The sequence below is a fragment of the Stegostoma tigrinum genome, chromosome 2, assembly GCF_030684315.1.
Source record: "Stegostoma tigrinum isolate sSteTig4 chromosome 2, sSteTig4.hap1, whole genome shotgun sequence".
Classification (NCBI taxonomy): domain Eukaryota; kingdom Metazoa; phylum Chordata; class Chondrichthyes; order Orectolobiformes; family Stegostomatidae; genus Stegostoma; species Stegostoma tigrinum.
In genome coordinates, this window is record NC_081355.1 from 158,908,127 (window position 1) to 158,928,667 (window position 20,541).

The 20,541-nt window shown below is 42.0% G+C and overlaps 2 protein-coding genes across 2 annotated transcripts in view; one reads left to right on the top strand and one right to left on the bottom strand.

Annotated features, from left to right (window-relative positions):
• The window catches only part of bop1 (BOP1 ribosomal biogenesis factor), a 160,599-nt gene that overhangs the window by 70,772 nt on the left and 69,286 nt on the right, over positions 1-20,541 (bottom strand). The window lies entirely within an intron of this gene.
• scxa (scleraxis bHLH transcription factor a) lies at positions 4,634-20,288 on the top strand. Its single transcript, XM_048552050.2, has 2 exons — positions 4,634-5,331; positions 19,885-20,288. Exons 1-2 carry the CDS (start codon positions 4,837-4,839, stop codon positions 19,921-19,923), a joined length of 534 nt encoding a protein of 177 aa, XP_048408007.1. The 5' UTR covers positions 4,634-4,836; the 3' UTR covers positions 19,924-20,288.

Genomic DNA, 20,541 nt, shown 5'->3' on the forward strand with positions numbered 1-20,541 from the left:
AGGGATTGCACATCCATGGTAAAGAGGAGGCGGCTGGAGCAGTAAACTCGAAGTTTTGAAACCGGTGTAAGGCATCAGATGAATCACGGATGTATGTGGTTATGGGCTGGACTGGGGGGAGAAGACTGAGGCAAGGTAGGACACGGGCAAGAAATGCTGGCCAGGCAGCAACACCCACATCCCACAAGTGAATTTAAAAACAAAGCTTGTGTGGTTCAAAGTGATAATAGGAACTGCAGATGCCGGAGATCCAAGATAATAAAATGTGAGGCTGGATGAACACAGCAGGCCCAGCAGCATCTCAGGAGCACAAAAGCTGACGTTTCGGGCCTAGACCCTTCATCAGCCTCACATTTTATTATCTTGTGTGGTTCAAATGTTACTTGCCACTTTTCAGTCCAAATCTGCATATTGTCCACAAAATTTGATATTGGTGGAGAAACTCAGTAGGTCCGGCAGCATCTGTGGAGTGAAAGCAGAGTTCATGTTTCGGGTCCAGTGGCCCTTCTTCAGAACTGTGGGCTGAATGGAAAGCAAACTGGGTGTCACTGAGTAGGTTATTGCTGCGCAGGCACTGCTTGATAGCGCTGTTAATGACACCTTCCACCTTATTGAAACACACAAGTTGCTTAGGAGAACTGACAGGACAGATGCAGAAAAGTTGTTTCCCCTTGGGGGGAAGAGTCTAACAGCACAGGGCGTAGTTTCAGAATATGGAATCATCCACAAATCAAAGATGAGAAGGAATTCCTTCTCTCAGAGGGTACTGAATCTGTGGCATTCTTCAATGCAGAGGGCTATTGAGGCCGTGTCACTAAGTACATTCAAGACTGAGGTGGACACATTTTTATTCAGCAAGGGAATTTCGGAAAAGACAGGTGCGTTGAAAACTGTGGTTGAGAATGATCAGATCAGCCATGATCTCATTGAATGGTGGAACAGACCTGATGGGCTGAATGGCCTGCTTCTACTCCTACTTCTATGGTCTTATATAAGGTCATTTTGATGAATCAGTCTTTCTTGCTTCCAGGAAAGCAAGACAAGCTAATCAACCAACTCAGTGCATTCCCAGTTACCTATGAACATAAAGAAACAGAGAATGCTGGAGAAACTCAGCAGATCTGGCAGTATCTGTGAAGAGAGAAACAGAATCAACACTTCAAGTCCGATATGACTCTTCCTCTGAACATTTAAATCAGGCGTGATGAGCTGCCTTCTTTAACTGCTGCAATCTATGAACATACTCAGACCAGACATAGGTGCCGAAAGACTGCCACTCTTTTTGTAGGATTTGGTAGGTACTTGCAGGCAGTGATTTGCACAATGAATCTAGTTACTGCGTCAGTAGTTAACCATCAATAAAGCATTTTACTAACATATGTTTACACTGCTCTCACCAGTCACCCAATTCTTGAGGCTCAAATGATGCTTATTGCCCACAATTTGTTGCCCTCAAGATGATGAACCAAGAGGCTATGGTGCAGCTGTACAAAACTCTGGTGCGGCTGCACTTGGAGTATTGCGTACAGTTCTGGTCACCACATTATAAGAAGGATGTGGAAGCTTTGGAAAGGGTGCAGAGGAGATTTACTAGGATGTTGCCTGGTATGGAGGGAAGGTCTTACGAGGAAAGGCTGAGGGACTTGAGGCTGTTTTCATTAGAGAGAAGAAGGTTGAGAGGTGACTTAATTGAAACGTATAAAATAATCAGAGGGTTAGATAGGGTGGATAGGGAGAGCCTTTTTCCTAGGATGGTGACGGCGAGCACGAGAGGGCATAGCTTTAAATTGAGGGGTGAAAGGTATAGGACAGATGTCAGAGGTAGTTTCTTTACTCAGAGAGTAGTAAGGGAATGGAACGCTTTGCCTGCAACGGTAGTAGATTCGCCAACTTTAGGTACATTTAAGTCGTCATTGGATAAGCATATGGACATACATGGAATAGTGTAGGTTAGATGGGCTTGAGATCGGTATGACAGGTCGGCACAACATCGAGGGCCGAAGGGCCTGTACTGTGCTGTAGTGATCAATGTTCAATAATAAGAGGCTGTCTTCTCAAAGTGTTACAGACCTCATGGCAAAGGTGCTCCCACAGTGTTGTCAAGGAATCCTGAAGCAACAATCATGCAGCAAAGGTGAGAGAGACACAGAAGCAGAGTTGAAGATGAAGGCATTCCCACTCAGCCTGGTAATTCTCGGAGGTGGAGACTTATTTTAGTTGTTACTCTGACCATTCAGAATGCTCCTATTGCTAGTGACGCAGGGTGCTGGCCCGTGCTTCCAACGCAGCTCAGAACCCTTTCACTGCAGCTTTGATGAATGGAATTGTTAAAAATCCTCCTGGGTACGTCACACAGTTCAAATGGGCATACTACAAATGTTAAATGCACCCATGGCTACAAGTTAGTGGCAGCACTGCTATACTAGTGAATAACATTCCTGTGAACACTGCCTCAACAATTAAACTAGAACACGGATAAACAAGAGATTCGGGATTGGTGATAAAGACAGACAAGGAAGACATAAATCAAGAGATCAAATGTGAAAACTGAGCTTTAGAGGAAGAAAGTCAGACTCTTGGGCCTATTTAAATGGTGTCCCCAAGGGGAACTGTGGTGAATCGGAGAGGAACAGGTGCTGAGCAGAGTCTGCAACAGGCCACCGGAACCTGGTCCTTCAAACACAGTATCTCAGGTCAGCTCAGCTTGCTGAGGCTTTCTACAGAGGTCACTTCAAATAAAGTGCACAGATTACAAAGGATCTTCGGTTTGAATTTTTTTTTGAAGAGCAGCAGACACTGCTCTGATGTCAAAATGTTAAAAAGAGAGGCACACTCCATACTGTCCAGCTCCCACAGTGGATATCATTCCAAATGCTTACCATTTCATATATTCCAATGACTTTCCCAGATGTAAAATCTCCATTGTTTTGCGGTTTCAACGCAAAAGCAGCCCCATTACCGATTTCCTTACTCTCCCACTGACTGGCTCTCTCAGGATCCCAAATTACCCCCGATTAGATTCCCCACTGGTGCCACTTGGTAACCTGATTACCAGAGTAGGAACAAACCAGTTTGTGTCAAAACCGGACAGTATCCGGTTCTTCCGATTATTAACCCTTTTTGCTCACGCTGCCAAGTTCTTACCAGAGCTCAATGCAAAGTGCTGGCAAACCTTCTGACCATGAGTCAATCACAAAACGCTGATCCATGGTCACCTGAAGTTTCAAACAAATGCACTCTGGTAGCCACTCTCTTTGGGAACTCTGATCACATGCTTTTATGTCCAACTTAAGATGCTCAGGTGAAGCCAGTGTCACTGGCCTGTCCCACTATCATAGAGCCTGGATCCAGTTAACCACAGAACCATGTAGTGGATGAACCATGTACTGTAAAATATATATCCATTTCACAAATAATTGAAAGAGATAGCAGTCAAGGATCTGAACTAAGGCAGTATGATGAAGATGAGAACAAGCATGCAGTTAGAAACTACAAAGAATATTTTCAGCTGAGAAGAAAGCATTTGATTTTGAAAGATAACAATAATCTGAACCTACTTAATTTCTATATGTCCCAAATTAATTCTACTCTGACAGAGCCATCATGTCAGTCACGTCAGGGATACTTAACTGAGGTTCAGATTCCCCAGTAAGAATTTTAACTTTAAAAATATACTTTAATACAATTTAATAATGCATGCATGCATGTGTATAGAAACAGCACCACACCAAGAATTTATTTGAAAATGATTGTAAAACTCAGCAAGTGACATCTGAGCCACTCAGTAATACATAGGTTATCGGGACTTGTATTTAACCTGCTCAGTAATTCAACTCAACCACTGCCTGCCATGAACAGGACACCAATATGATCCTTTGGTAATTGGTAAAGCCAAGATTAAGTTATGCTCAGTGCCACAAGGATCCTAAAGGATACAGAGAGAGCAGCAGAGCGAGATTGGACTGTTGGGATACTAAAGGCTGCAGCTAGTGAGTTTTTGGAAGTGGGAACAAGGTGTGAGTTGAGACTGGGTGGGACGTTAAAAGGTAGAGGGAGTGAAATGATTTGGACGGAATATTAAAGTGTATGGGGAGGGCACAGAAAAGCTGTAACAAGGTGGATCTATTATAGGAATTTGAGGGCTAGAAAATTCAGATTAGATTAGACAAGACAGCTCATAGGAAAAAAATACAAGTCAGCTAGCCCGATATGTGCTGTAAAATTCTATGATTAAATGTTCATTCTTAAACCACTAGCTAAAGACTTTTTTTATTCGAGTTGGTGGGGGGAGGTGGGAGGTGGGAAGGGACAAATAGAATAATTGGTTTGAAGTGAATTTGTAGACTGTGATCAGGACGGTCAATGCAATTTTATCATATCTCCAACTGAGTCAGTGATTACAAATGCACGTGAAATGCCAGAGGGCTGAGGGAAGCCCCGGGAAAGGGTTAAAATAAGAGAGAAGTATTTCAGAGGATCTCCCTAGAACGCCTTCTGACTGGGTCCCGCCTCCTACTTATAAAAACCTGATCTCAGCGAAGCTTGAAACAGTTAGAGAGGCAGAGAAAGATACAGCAATATATAGTGAGACAGTGGAAAAGGGATAGTTTAGAGGCAGAGAGTGGAAGGACAGGACAAATTGAAAAATAGAGATCACAGGAATAGGAAAATAACCTTGTTGGGAAAGGGAGGGAGGTTAGAACCTGAGGGTTAGCTCAGTATGAATTGTTAAAATTTATTTTGTTAGATCTTGTCCTTTGAGTTTTGAGAAAAAAATTAAGAAGGAAGAACACAAAGGGAGACGCACTGGGTGAACTAATCCCCACCCGCGCAGAAATGTCCTTTGCCATGTTAAGATCAGTCCCCAGTCGCTGTCTCTACCCAGAGATCAGCATGCTGTCGGAAGGCGATGAGGAACTGGACAGCGAGAGCTCGGGTTCAGAGACATCCTTCAGTCTGGGACCTTATGGTGGAGGAGGAGGAGGAAAGAGGAAGAGGAAAGCCACGGTAACGGGAGTCATTAGACAGAGACAAGCTGCAAATGCCAGAGAGAGAGACAGGACCAACAGCGTCAACACGGCTTTCACGGCACTTAGGACCCTCATCCCCACTGAGCCTGCAGACAGGAAATTGTCCAAAATAGAAACCCTGCGGTTGGCTTCCAGTTACATCTCACACCTGGATAACGTGTTGCTCCTGGGAGAGGCTGGTGATGGACAACCATGTCACACGAATGCATCCAGCTACTACCCTGGCACCAGGGTCACCGAGACAGAGAGCAACCAACCCAAACAGATCTGCACCTTCTGCCTGAGCAACCAGAGGAGAATGGTAGGTACAAACTTTCCTAACAATTGTGGATTTGTGAAAACTGTCTGCTCTGGTCCTAGCCTGCAGTCAGGCAACTTTCATTTGGGTCAAAGTAAGCACAATGTCTGAGGAAGCCTTGATACTTGACCAGCCAGTACTCTATTTAGTTTTCCATCTATGTAACATCTTCAATCAGCTGTCTGAAAAGTCCATGCCTCTAATGAGGTTACACTAGTATACAGGGCATCTCCAACTAAATACAACTACAGAACTTCATCTCTTAACCAAGACTCTGAATTACTCAACTAGTTTATCTATTACTATCTTACCACAAGTAATTTAAATCTCTTCTTCCTGCAACCGAAACATCCCCCTTCCCACTTTTCTAAACCGTAGTAATTCACTCAGTCGAACAGTACACAATGAATGTGGTTCGCCAGTTTATAAAACTGTCCATTTCAAATCAACTGCTGAAGGCTTCAATTCTTCTTCCGCAGTTCTGGGATGCTCCACCACCGTTTAACACATAATGATGTTGTACAAGAATTAAATGTGTGTTCAATTCATTGTGCTTATTGCGATTTATGGTTACATACACAGCTGAGCCAAGCAATTTATAACGTGAAGCACAGGCAATGTTTTACTGTTGCGTTACACTAAGGAAAACCAGAGCAGGTATTAATATTTACTCTTTTTGACCCACCTGCCTGCTCACTGTTGAAAAGAGGCCCAGACTTAATAGACACCAGGGCCACTTCGAAAAATTATTTTGAAATAAGACTTTTTAAAAACTATTTTATCTCCGGCAAGGACATCAAATGAAATTATATTTCAACACTGTTTCTCTCAAAAGCACGTCAACCTTCTCTTCGACTTGTTTCAAACAAATATCAAAATCTTACAGCAATTGCTTGCAGTTGAGAAAGACGCATAATCTTGTTAGATTCAGAGTGCACTGGAAACCATGGGAAAATTCTCACATAAACAATAATACCAATGCCACACAGACCACGTGAGCAGAGCACAAACACACATCAGCAAACCTGTTCACCCATCTTCTAACTGATCACAACAATCGCCATCTAAATTTCATCAAGATGAAACATCCTCACGCTAGTCAGTGCTGGGCTCTCACAAAAACCACATTTTTGTACGAAAGATTGAATCCAGGGCGAACTCTACCAGTTTTGGTGGTTCTGGGACTCCAAAGACGAGAACGAGGGAGTTGTCCAGGCTAAAATCTAACACTCAAGGATATCAAACATAGATTAACTGAGCAGTTACCTTAACTGCTTATGTGATCACAATGTGCACTATTTGGTTGATCTACAAAACAATAGCAAATGCATTTCTAAACTAATTAACTGGCTATGAAATGCTTTTGTTGTCAGTTGGGGGCTGGTGGTACTGCATTAAGGACATGGAAGGCACTACAGAACACGCTTTGCTCTCACTGAAACTCAAATAATTTGAAATTTATAATGAAATTAAATTACAGGTATGCACTTGCCACTAAATGCTATTTCAACCAGATAGAGACCAGATTTCACCACAAAGGGGAATTTTTACTTTTTCCTGCAGAGATAAAATGGTGGGCAAAGGAGTGTGGAAGTAGATTTGTCTGAATTAATCTCAAAACAGAGTGAGCAAACCTCTGACTGGAGTGCTGATTGGAGTTTCGTTAATTAGTTAGTTGTAAATATAAATGGCCCACCTCACACAATAAAATATTCAGAAGCAATCATTTAAATACAGGTAGATCCACAGCGAAACACAGAAGTGATCTGCTGCAAGTTCACATATACAAGCCTCACACTGCAGAAAAACTCCATCAATACATAAAAAGGGCTATTAGGAGAGAGAGAAGTCAATTTTGCCATTCACAGCAAAGCACGAGTGGAATATTAAAAATAGAAGAAAAGGCATTTGACTTGGTAGAGCTGGAATTTTGAAGCTGTATGTTGAATTTTAAAAATTTCTCTCCATTTAAAGTCACGGCTTGGAATCAAACTCTAAAACAAATTCTAGAGTGGCTTTCGAAGGAAATTGGATAAATACTAAGAAGTTGCCAGACTATGGGAAAAAGGCGAGGGAGTGGAACAAGTTAAACTATTCTTACCAAGTGTCAGCACGTGCACAATAGGTTGAACGGCTTTCTTCCGTATTGAATGAATTCATGAGTCATTTTGTGATTCTTGACAGTGCTCACCGTTAACCTTTTGGGATCATACAGTCAGAATACTGGTGTGATCTGTATTCATGCACACTTCCCAGTCTCTCCCATTTAAATTCCATAAACACTAGAGAATGAAGCACTCATGGCCTCGCAAAAGATCCAATGTTCAAAACAAAATAAATCAGCATTGTTTTTAAAAATAATGTGCAAATTTATCAGGCTTCCCGACCATGTTGATGTCTCAATAATGTGGTTCCAGCTATTTTAACGTCAAAAAACAATCAATTCACAGTCAGAATCAAACCAAAACAGACAGATTGGCTGATATGAGGAAGGATGTCCAAAACATATTTAAGAGATTTTTATGTAGGGTCTGAAAAGAAAGAGAGAGGGGAATGTGAGAGTGTGCGTGAGAGAGAGAGCAAGGGAGATGGAGAGGGAGCTGGGGAGAGATGAGAATTGAAATGAAGGGCAGAATTATATTCTGAGATCAGGATAGTTATAGATGCAGCAATCAATGAAAGATTAAGGCAGGATTAAAATATGTTAGTCTGAGAAATCGAGAATTTTAAGTCAGCTCTAGAACTCAAAAAAAAGTATTTAAACAGATTGTTCTTCTCAGACTCGACTGGTTTTAGGTCTTGCTGTGGATGAGATGTAAAAAGTGCATCACTGTAATAAAATGCATTGGGTTAAAGGGTGATTTGGATTTTATACAACCCTTTACTACTACTGTATGAAAACCAGCAACAATGCTGCGAATTAATTGCAGCAATTAGTGCAAGTTACAGATTAATCCATGGAGGACACATTGAGTTACAGCTTTTGGAGCTAGCTTGTATCCGAGCGATTACATCTCACTACCCTGCTCAGAAAGCAGTTCACCATATCAGCAAAAGTGACCAATGAATGTTTACAATCTTACTCAATCATGGAATATGAAGCATGTAATGACATATCGACAATGTCTGTAACAACAGTCTCGCCCACTGGCTTTGAAAATATTAATTACACTCGGTTGGAGTAATAAGTGCCGTGCCATTTCCCCAATCAGACCTTCTGGGATGTCAACAGTAACACCACCAACTGTTAAACATTGTTGATTCCTCTTAAAAATTTCCAGTCAAAAAGAACTAATTGGAAAAGCGAGAGGACGCAAATGTCCGAATAACATTTAATTCAGCCTCTCTGACAGTGCCACAGTCACCAACCCAAGGAAACCTAACCAGATAAATAGAAAGTGGGACATAACACCAGCGCTTCGTCGGAGGCTCACTGATGATGTTACCTAGAATGGTGACGAAACGTCTGAAAACTAACTTTCCAGCTCAGCGAGCAACTCACATCCAGTGCCACAGTAATTAAAAGCTTAGCCTTCACCACTTAATCCAATCTCCATCGTGCATGTCATTCTGCACAGAGACAGCAGACTTTTTCTCCATCGAAATAAGTTTTAGGATGCATAAATTAATTCTGAACCACCTCCTAGGACCACAGCACTGAGGGAACTCAGTACAGTTGGAGTTGCTGTCTTTCAGATAAAACATTAGCTGAAACTGAAGACATAAAAGAAAGTCCTACAGTACTACTTCAAACAAAGCCAGGTGCCCTGGCCAATATTTAACCCTCAAAAAAACATAACAGAAATGGGTTATCCGGCTAATACCAATTCATCAAATAACACAACACTTACTAAACAGGCTGCCACGTTTTCTACATTACAATGACTATACTTCCGAAGTACTTCATCGGCTTCAGTGCTTGGAGGCATCCAGTGTCTAAGAATGCCTACAATGCAATTTTTAAGGGCTCTTGTAGTACAATGGCAGCAGCTGAACCCTGGCTCAAGTCCTGCCTGTCCTAGATATACTTCATAACATATCCAAACAGATTGATTAAAAAAACCACAATGCAATGTTTGAGTTTCGACTCATTCTATATTTCAGTCATCTGCTCATGCACATTCGCAAAAGCAGCTGGAAGCCCCCAAACCTTCTCCAGTTTGATTAAAGTGCAACAGCTAAATATACTCTTAGATACACTTGCAGGGTAAGTGGGTAAAACTCTAGGGTCAAAATTAAGCAGCTCTACTTTTCAGTGACAGCCTGTGTTCGAAAATTATTGAACTGTAACTTTTGTTACATACTATCTTGAAGTCTGCCAATAACCAAGTCTCTCCAACACCAGACAGGCTTGACTGGAAGTTCTATTACATGTATCCATCTAGAGATATCGATCTCTATCTTACTAAACAGGATGATTGGTTCCAACAACAAAAGTTAGTTACTCAGTTACAGCGAAGAGTAACTCATCTCGGGCATCTTCAACGGTTATCAGCCATTTACTAGGCACAAGGAGTGTGATGGAATACTCTCCACTTGCCTGGATAGGTGCAGCTCCAAACACACTTGTAAAACTTGACACCATCCAGGGCAAAGTGGCCTGCTTTGTACACATCACATCCACAAACATTGTGGTGGACTGAGTCAAACACTCAGTCAGCGGATATACTACAGAAATTCACCAAGGCTCTTTAGACAGCAACTTCCAAACCTATGAGCACTTTCATACAAAGTGCAGCAGGTACAGGGGAACACCACCCCTTGCAAATTACCCACCAAGCCACTCATCATCCTGGCTTGGAAATATACTACCAGTCTTAACAGTGTCACTGGGTCAAAATCCTGGAACTCCGTTCCAAATGGTATCGTGGGTCAACCTACACCAAATGGACTATAGTCGTTCAAGGAAGCAGCACACTGTCATCTTCTCCATAGCAGCTAGGGGTGGTCAATAATTGCTGGTCCAGCCAGGGGCATCCACATCCAATGAAGATCTTAAAAATGAAGTCTACAGCAGCTGACAAGGTAGAATTTCACTACAGTTCCTGTAGCAGATTCTCAGCATCTTGCCAGTCAAGCCAGTGGAAGTTAGATTTGTGCAAGAAGCACTAAAGAATATTGTAGTTTATAAAGCATCACCACACCTCTGAATCATAGAGTGGCCAGAGAACAGGATGATACCAGTAGGCCTCTCAAGGTCAGTGTCTTGGCTCTGAAAGAGAGGGGCTCATTGAGCCCCCTCCTTACTTTGAGAGTAGCCCCATAATTATTTGCTGTTAGAATAATTACTCCAATCCCTTCGGAAAGACATGCGTCATCATCTCTCCAAGGTAGTGCATTCAGATGCAAACTATTTGTCAAGTAAGGAAGAGGTTTTGTGCAATCAACTTTTGCAAACTACTTTAAATCCTGGTCTTCTGGTTCTCAACTTTCAGCCAATTGGAACAGGTCCTCTAACAACCAGTCAGGATTCTGAGCAGCTTGATCAAATCTTCTTTCAACCTTCTTTTCTAAAAAGTACCCCAAATTTTTTTTTACTCCATCTAGCTAAATAACCCTAATCCTGGAACCATTCTGAATCTTCTGTCTGCATTTCCTCTTAAGACTTCACATCTTTCCAAAAGTGTGGTGTCCAGAATTAGAAATGAAACTTCAGATAAAGACCAACCAGTGTTTTGTTTTAGAAGCTTCACAACTTCTTCCCTTGAGTTTGTACTCCACATCGGTTTTTGTAAGGCCCAGGATCTCGTATCCCATATTAACTGATTTCTCAACCAGCCTGTCATCTCCAATTACTTATCCAGAGATATTCTTCCTAAGCACCTCTGCTCTTGCGCCCTCAATATTGTACCATTTATTTTAGACTGTCTCCCCTCCTCAAAATACTTCAAAAATTTTGTGGCATCTATAAGTTTTCAGATTGTCTTACACACCAAGGAAAAACACAAAGCTAACATAAATCCTGGAGGAAACCAACTAGTCACCTTCCTCCACTCCAAAAGCTGTTCACCACTACTCCCTATTTCTTGTTACTCAGGCAATTTCATATCTACGCTGCCACTGTCCTTTTTATTCCAAAGGCTTCAACTTTGTCACAGCTGCCAAATTTTTTCAGATCATAAGACATAGGGGTGGAAGTAACGCCATTTAAATCATGGCTGATGGGCATTTCAACTCCACTTCCCTGCACTCTCCCTGTAGCCCTTGATTCCTTGTGAGAACAAGAATTTGTCGATCTCTGCCTTGAAGGCATCTAACGTCCCGGCCTCCACTGCACTGCGTGGCAATGAATTCCACAAGCCCACCACTCTCTGTCTGAAGAAATGTCTCCTCATTTCCGTTTTAAATTTACCCCCTCTAATTTTAAGGCTGCACACACAGGTCCTAGTCTCCCCGCCTAACAGAAACAACTTCCTAGCATCCACCCCTTCCAGGCCATTCATTATTTTGTAAGTTTCTATTAGATCTCCCCTCAACCTTCTAAACTCTAATGAATACAATCGCAGGATCCTCAGCCGTTCATCGTATGTTAAACCTACCATTCCAGGGATCATCCGTGTGAATCTCCGCTGGACAGGCTCCAGGGCCAGTATGTCCTTCCTGAGGTGTGGGGCCCAAAATTGGACACAGTATTCTAAATGGGGCCTAACTAGAGCTTTATAAAGCCTCAGAGGCACATCGCTGCTTTTATATTCCAACTCTCTTGATTATGCGACACTTTTGAAACAAAAAGGTCTTTTAGAACTCCATCTCATAAATCACAATACTGTCAGCTCTGCTCCCTCATCAAAATAACTCAAAAATCAGGAAAAATTCCATCCGAGCAGAGAAAGGCAAGAGCAGATTTCATTGAAAGATGATAAATATTCAAAAAATAATTTAAGAGGGCAGGGGAGAAAGAAAAGTGCTCTTCTTTCAGAGGCAGTCAGCGTAGGTACAACTGGCTGAATGAGGTTGGTAAGGGGTATAAATTTCTAGACAGTCCTGAAGCTTCAAATCATATTTTTGTAGCAAAATAATGGCCAACTCAATACGGTCATTACATGACACTCTATGGAGTATAATTCTCAGTAATCCATTGTGCATTTCGTTTTGTTGCAAGATAGCTTTATTTAGTCAAAGATAGAAATTGCTGGAAAAGCTCAAATTTCTATCTTTGTCTCTGATTTACAGCATTCACAGTTCTTTGTATTTTCATTTAGCATTATTAAGTCACTGTACTATAGAAAAGATATGATTGCACCGGAGGGAGTGCAGAGTTGATCTATGAGGATGTTCAGTTCTGAAGAGAGGCTGGATAAGCTTGTGTGGTTTTCTTTCGAGCAGAGAAGGCTGAAAGGCTGATTGAGGTGTATAAGATTATGATGGGCATGGACAGGAAGTAGCTGTTCTCGTAGTTGAAGGGTCAACAATGGGGGAGACGACAGCCTAGTGGTACTATCGTTGAACTGTTAATCCAGAGACCCAGATAATGTTCTGGAGGCATGTGTTCAAATCCCACCACAGCAGATGGTGGATTTGGACTTCAATAAAAATATCTGAATTAAGAATCTAATGATGATCGTAAATCCATTGTTGGAAAAACCTATCTGGTTTCTTTAGGGAAGGAAACTGCCATTCTTACCTAGTCTGGCCTACATGTGACTCCAGACCAACAGCAATGTGGTTGACTCTGAACTGTCCTCTAGGCAATAAATGCTAATGCTCATGCCACAATGAATAAACAAAAAGCAAGAGCAGCACAATTGTAAAGGTTAAGGCAGGAGGCTGAGAGGGGATTTGAAGAAAAACATTTCACCCAGAGAGTGATGAGAATCTGCAATGCACTGCCCAGAAGGGAAGTCAAGTGGGAAACCTGACAGCTTGCAAAAACCCTTGAATAACATGTCATAACACTCAAGGCTATGGGCCAAGTGGCTGGAAGGTGGGATTAGTGTAGATTTAGAGCAGTTTTGTCAGTGCAGACTCGATGGGCTGAAAGGCCTCTTCTGTACTGTATGATTATCAACTGACCTGGCAAAGGCCACTAGGTCTTTGCCACCTTCAGCCACATCCTCCCCTTGCTCTCCCCCCCATCCACATCTCTGAGCTGCATCATTGAATAATGCACAGAAAGTCCAGAAACACACTTCCAAAAAAGTCCAAATGCCCAACTGTTTGAAAATGGAACAAGACGCCTTGATTAATGCCATCTCCAGCTTCAAGAAATAAACATTGCAAACTTCCATCTCACAAGGTTCATGAGGTGATGTGATTAACTGTGAGATCAGCTGCTTTTCGTAATATGCTTGCTAGGGCATTGGTTACTAACCCGAAGTGAAACAGAAAATAGCTGGACTCAGGCAAAGGATATACCAGCTTGTTAAAAACATATTACCTGCTGCATGATACCACCCCGCCAACCCCATCCGCTGAGCCCCACCCCACCCCATTCAGCTGAAATACAGTAGCACATTTCAAACTGGAAATGATAACTGACACATCAAACTAACTCCCTTCTTTCTGATGAGCTGTCTACATAACATTCATAGACTATAATAACGCAGGACTGCCTGCAGAAGCAGGAATTTCCCCTTTACCTGAGACACCTCAAAAGTCCTGCAATAGATCCTCAGACATCATTTCTAAAGAAACCGTAAACTTTTCAGACTGACCTGTTTCAGTTCTCCATTCAAGTTTGAAACTTACAGTGTTGATAAGCCAGGCAAAGAGAATATCCAAAACATTGCTTACATTTGAGCCCCTGCTCCAGCTATGACTGGGAGCAGCTAGGCAGACTGATGAGCATCCAGAGAACTGTTTTAGGTGTGACACGTGGTAACATGAAAAATACAACTCGCTAGATGGCACACTGGGTGCTCCAAGCGGTTTAAATGGGTTTCCTCCTACTGTCTCTCTCAACATTTGCCACATTCACCTCATTGGAAGGAGGTGTAATGGTTGTTAATGGTCTATTAATCAAGTGGATACAAATTCAAAGCTCACAATGACTGTTGGAGAATTTCAATTCTCTTCTAAAAATACAAAGTTGGTTCTAGTAACAGTGGACATGAGTAACAATCCAGTTGGTTCACCAAGATCCTTCCGAAAATGAAGCATAGAAAACTGCAGCAGGAGAAGTCCATTTGGCCCTTCATGTCTGCTCTACTTTTCAATATGATCAGGCTTGAGCATCCAACTCTGTACTTGTTCGGGATTCCTTCCCATACCTTTTGGTCACTGTAGCCCCAGGGCTTCTATCTTACTCCTTCTTGAAAACATTCAAGGTTTTAACCTCAACTGCTTTTTGAGGCAGAGAATTCCACAGCCTTACCATTTACAGGGTGAAGAAAATTCTCACCCGAGTCCTAAATGCACTTCTCCCATTCCATAACCTGTGACCCCTGGTTCTGGACCCCCTGATCATCAGGAAAACCCTTCATGCATTTACCCTGTCTAGTCCTGCTTGAATTTTATAGGTTTCTATGAAACTGCCCCCTCATTCTTATAAATCGGAGTGAAAGTAATCCTAACTGATTGAGTTTCTCTTCATATGTTGGTCCTGTCATTCCTGCAATTGTTCTGATAAACCAACCATCTTTAGTCAGGCTGAGTCAGGAAGTGATCCTTGACTTACGTCACTTGGGGTTGACTGAAAACAGAATACTGGAAACGCTAAGCAGGTCAGGCAGCCTCCTTGGAGAGGAAAACTAGAAGTTATGTTTCAGCTCAATGATCCTTCAGTCTGGTGAAGGGTCAGCAATGTGAATCATTACTTAATTTCTCTGCTCATTGTGGAGACAGAAACAAGTTAATAAAAGACAGCAAAGTGCCATGTACAACTAAAAGCTCATACATATTTCAGACAAACGCTGAAACTAAGCATATACTTAACACACACAAACAAACAGAGAGCTGGAGAAGCTCAGCAGGCCTGGTAGCATCTGTGGAGAACAAAACAGAGTTAACACTGAGTCCAATATAACTCTTCTGGTTCTGAAGAAGTCATACTTGACTCAAAATGTTAACTCTGCTTCTCCTTCTACAAATATTGCCAGACCTGCTGAGATTCTCTCGTGTTGCCGTGCTTATTTCAGATTTCAGACATCCAGTAGTATTTTAATTTATTTTGACATTTTCAGGACAGTGAGTATTCTCAAATAAAAATTGAGATGCAAGAGAAGTCTTCTTAAAATTGTTTACTCTGCATCTGGGTTGAGCTGAAAAGTTCCCTCTACAGTCTCCTTCCACCCACCGCCTGCCATGATACTCAATTAATTTCTCCTATACATGCCATGTGCCCTATGCCACTACAGAAACATTACCAGCAGCATCAGCCCCATCCCAAGTAACAGGAACAAAAACTTGACACAATTAAAACAATACTTTAGCAAGAAATTACAGAAAGAGTATCTCCATCTGTGAACAAGTAGGTGAACTTAGTACAGCCACCCTCACACTGCATCCCTCCCGCTGCCCCTGAATTGTTACAGACCTCCTTAAAATTCAGACGTAACAGAAACTAAGGTAGGTAGGGCCAGTTCAGAAGCACCAATGCTTTACTTAGCTGCAAGTTAAGGCTGGCATACAGTTAAGTAAAACAGACAGGAAAATTATGGCAGAATTTTGTTTTTTTAGAAACTTGGAATAAAAGTTTAAAGTACAGTTACCAGGCAGGCTATCAGTGATGAGAGATGGACACAAAGTATTATTCTGCAGTGAAGTGCCTTGGTAGGAAACTGAGGAGTAGATTATGTTCACTGTGTCATTCAGTAACGTAGCTCAGGTAATTCCCTTCAACATCCATTCCCCACTTCCACAGCAACAGTATGCTTAGTTTTGAGCTAAGTCCCTCTGGAGCAGTGATCTGAACTGAAGAACTATAGAACTGAACTCTTGCTGAAAAGACAGTACATTGCCGAAGGTTTTTATCTTGGACTCATCAATTGGGACAGTGCAAAAATGTCAAATTTCAAATGATTGCAACAATTTATATAATGGGAGAAAAAGATACTAATTGGTTGGCAAGTCAAATCTGACAGGTCGAGATACTGCCCTGGTGAAAGCTAGCAAGGTCACTCAAAAACACACAATGCTTGAGCCTATTCCTTTTGCTTTGCAGCAGGATCCTGTGTCTCTCTTATTTTAATAAAAGTAGCATGCATACATTTGTCTCAAACAGTGCAAGATGAAAAAGTTTGGGAAGGTGTGGATCTTTTCCCTAAAAAAGTACCCAATTCTGACATACAAAAATATTTACGATTAGAATATGGAGGATGTTGGTTTGCCAGTAGTTATTGAGTGGCCCCAATTATAAAGTCATTTAGCATGGAAACAGACCTTTCAGTCCAACCATGCCAAAAACACTCCCAAACCAAACTAGTCCCACCTGCCTGCACTTGTCCCATATCTCTTCAAACCTTTCCTAATCAGGTACTTCTTCAAATGTCTTTTAAACACTAACTGTATCTGCATTCACCACTTTCTCCGGCAGTTCATTCCAGACATGAACTACCATATTAAAAAAATTTGCCCCATGTTCTTTTTGAATCTCTCTCCTCTCACTTAAAAATATGCCCCTAGTTTTGAACTCCCAATCCTAGGGAAAAGACCCTTGCTATTTACCTCTATGCCCCTCATGATTTTACGACCTCAATAAGGTCATCCCTCAACCTCCTGTGCTCCAGTGAATAGTTGCTTTGAAGTTTTTAAGAATTAAGACTGTACTGTGAGACTAATATAGGTCATAGGTGGCAAATGTTGATGAACGAGTTAGGTTTTCCAAAGATAGCTCTGCAACTTCCCACAGTCTAGTATCAGATCATAACTGACCAAATTTGTTAAATCAATTTGTTAACTTGCTCAGTAGGATATCTACTGTAAACCTCTGGGCATGAGTGAAGAGACATATACATGAACTAACTGATATTTGTGATGAGTGACCACTATACTCCCCCACTGGTTTTGTCTCATTTGGTAACATGCTTCCCGAGTATCAAAATATTTGGTTTCAGTTCCCAAACTGGAGTATAATTCAGTCCAGCATTCCAGTGCTGCACCAAATCATTATACTGAAGCCCCATCTCTGAGGGGGTACATGTCAAAAATTCAACTTCTTGAGGACTCTTTTGGTGCATTGGACAGCATGTGTCTCTTCAACTAACATGTCCATAAGTAAGTGCATGAGTCATTAGGAACACTGCTGATTCTGGGAAAATAGAAATTAAATGTGGTTGTCACATTTAAATGGAACCCACTACACTTCCAAAGTAATCCACTGCCCAGCTATTAGGGTTCAATAAACAATTATCTACGACACATTAAGTTCCTACTCTCATTACTATGGATTATATTACTGAAGTGTTATTTGCAAGCAGAGTAACAAAGCCATTCTGTACAGTTATGGTGCATTGAGACAGAGGGAAAAAAAACTGCTCCTGATGCAGAGGTGGTTATATCACCACTAGGAGCTCCCCAGCACATTGCTTTGAAAAACAGTGAAGCTGAAGAGGCCTATTAAAAAAAAGGGCAGTGTCAGTCTTAGCAGCTACACTTAAGTGCTGTGTGGGTGCCACACAATTGGGTCTTAAATTAGAGTCTGCTGAAAAGTCTTTTCAACACTTTTAAGTTATTTCACAGGATGTAAGTGCTGCTGGCTGGGCCAGCATTTATTGTCCATGCCCTTTGAGAAAGTGCTGGTTACGTGGTGACCGATCCATTGCAGTCCATGTGGCGTACATACAGCCACTAACACGAGATGGGTCGCTGGGGTCAAACCCACTGAACTCCCTTCTTACATCCCATGCACACCAGCGGTTCAAAGAGACACCTCAATACCTTCGATGGCAGGTATGGGGTGGGTAACAAATGCTGGCCCACCAACTAATCCTCAGAAGCTAATAACAAATAAAATAAAATCTCTGCCATCCGTTTATTTAAAAAAAAATCTTTGTTTATTAAAAATTTCAAAAGTGAGAGGGGGAGCAGTCCCAGAGATGACTTGACTTGCCCTCCCTGTCGGAAAGTACAAGCCCAAAGATGTGCAGGCTAGGTCAGTTGGCCATGCTAAATCACCTGTAGTGCTCAGGGATGTGTAGATTAGGTTTGTTATAGGGGGATGGATCTGGGTGGGATGTTCTGAGGGTCGGCGTGGACTTATTGGGCTGAAGGGGCTGTTTCCAAACGGTAGGGATCCTATAAATTCTATGAATCTCAGCTTCCATTAAACACAGGTGTGTACAGCAGGCCCAGGATCAGAAAGTCAGCATGGAGAGAGCCAACAGTGCATCCATTTACTAGCATGGAACTGGTGTTTAGTGGAGGGGAGAATGATCAAGCTCAGTCAGATCAGAGACAGAATTGGGAACCAGTCAGTCAACTGGCAGTTTCAGCCTTAGCTCAACAGAGTATTACTTCAGTCAGGCTAGGGTGAGGAATGAAATGAGAGGCTCTTGTTTTTGAATGAAATTCGCCTGAGTCCCAGCACAAGCAAAATAAAAGTTTCCAGCTCCATTCTTCTGGGCAGCTACAAATCAAACTAACGCATCACATATGTCTGAAAGCTGAAGAGGTGCGATAGGACTTTTCACTGTGTGGTTTTTCCAGCCTCAGCTTCCTGAGCTGTCAAACCTCTCAATCACAGCGCAGGCGGTGGGGAGAATTTGAAAAACATTAAAAACCAAATTGAAGAGCAAGTGGGTTTTTCTGGGCCTGGGGAGGCGGTGAAATGAGAGAGTGCAGCAGTTACAGAAAACAGTATGCAGTGAAGCTAGTGCCTCGACTCCAGGCATTGCTTAAATTCAGCGGCATGACGGCAGCCACTGCACTTTGATCCACAGACACTACACAAACCTGACAGTATAAACAATGCTTGAGTGGAGACAGGATTACTACAGGGCTTGAGGCAGGTTAGAAGATTTAAAATCCCACCAGGGACAAATAATCACAGGGCATCATGCTAAGAGTAGTTTTGGAAAGATCTGTGCTCCCTCCACGCATGCACGCAGACACTGACAATGAGGAGTTCAGCAGTGGTCTCTTTAATCACAGAAACAGATCCTATTGCCTTCACATGTCAAAAGAGCAAATGTACAAAGTGACACTGCCCACCAAGCTTTGAGACGATCAAATGGGGTCAAGAGGCACAAGAAGGTGGGAATAGAGTAGAGTTGGATAATCAGGCATGATCATACTGAATGGCGGAGGAGGCTCAAAGGGTTGAATTGCCCACTCCTATTTTATATTTCTAGGTGTAGCCAATGCAACTTGAAGTTAGACAGATGCCATCCACATAAAGGGGGAGGCTTTAACGAGGTGCTTCAAAAACAAGGTGGAAGATTAGAGCTCAAGTGACTCAAAGTTTTTTTTGTCAACCCAGTTGTTTAATAAAGCAGGGCAAACAATGCGAAAAATCCAGGAGTCACACTCACACCTAAATGACGACAAATTCAAATCTATGAGATCTGAAGAGTCATACTGGACTGAAAATATTAACTGTTTCCTTCTCCACAAAAGCTGCCAGACATGCTGAGTTTCTCCAGCATTTTCGTTTAAATCAGATTTCTTTTCTTCCTGCAGAACAAAGACCGAGACAGAAAGAGCACGATTCGAAGTTAACCAACATTAACAATGATGTGACCCACAGACTTTGCAAGCTAGTGGCAGACTAGGAGCAGCAGTACTCAAGATTGCAGCCGCTGGAAGGGAAAGAAAATAAATAAGGAGCACGTTGAGGACAACTACAAAAATCTGCAGCAGTGCAAAAGGTGAATACAATACCGTGACACTTGGGCATTCCTGTACTCAGAGTTTGCAAGAAAATTAGCGGAGACCAAGCAAAGACTCCAGAGGTGGGCTAGAGTTCCCAACTTGCTTCTTTGCATAAAAAGATGCCAGCACACAGACGCACTGCCAACAAAGCTGAACTGACAGCTGGTACCAAGGAGGAAATACAAAATCAAAATGCGACAAAACTACAAAAAAAGTGGCTTCAAGCACTGCAAAGAAACTTTCAGTACATGATTAAATTTTTCATCCCATGTCGGTTTCTCATGTAATAAGTATGTAATATAAAATAGCAATTTTGTATATAAAATAAAAATCTCAACACCCATGCTCGGTCTTGTCCTGTGTGTATTTGGGATGTAATTGTGATTCCGGCATTGCCCAAGACCCCAAGACGTCACAAGCTCAAATCTCAACAAATCTGCGGTGTTTGTGAAAAATGAAGGACTT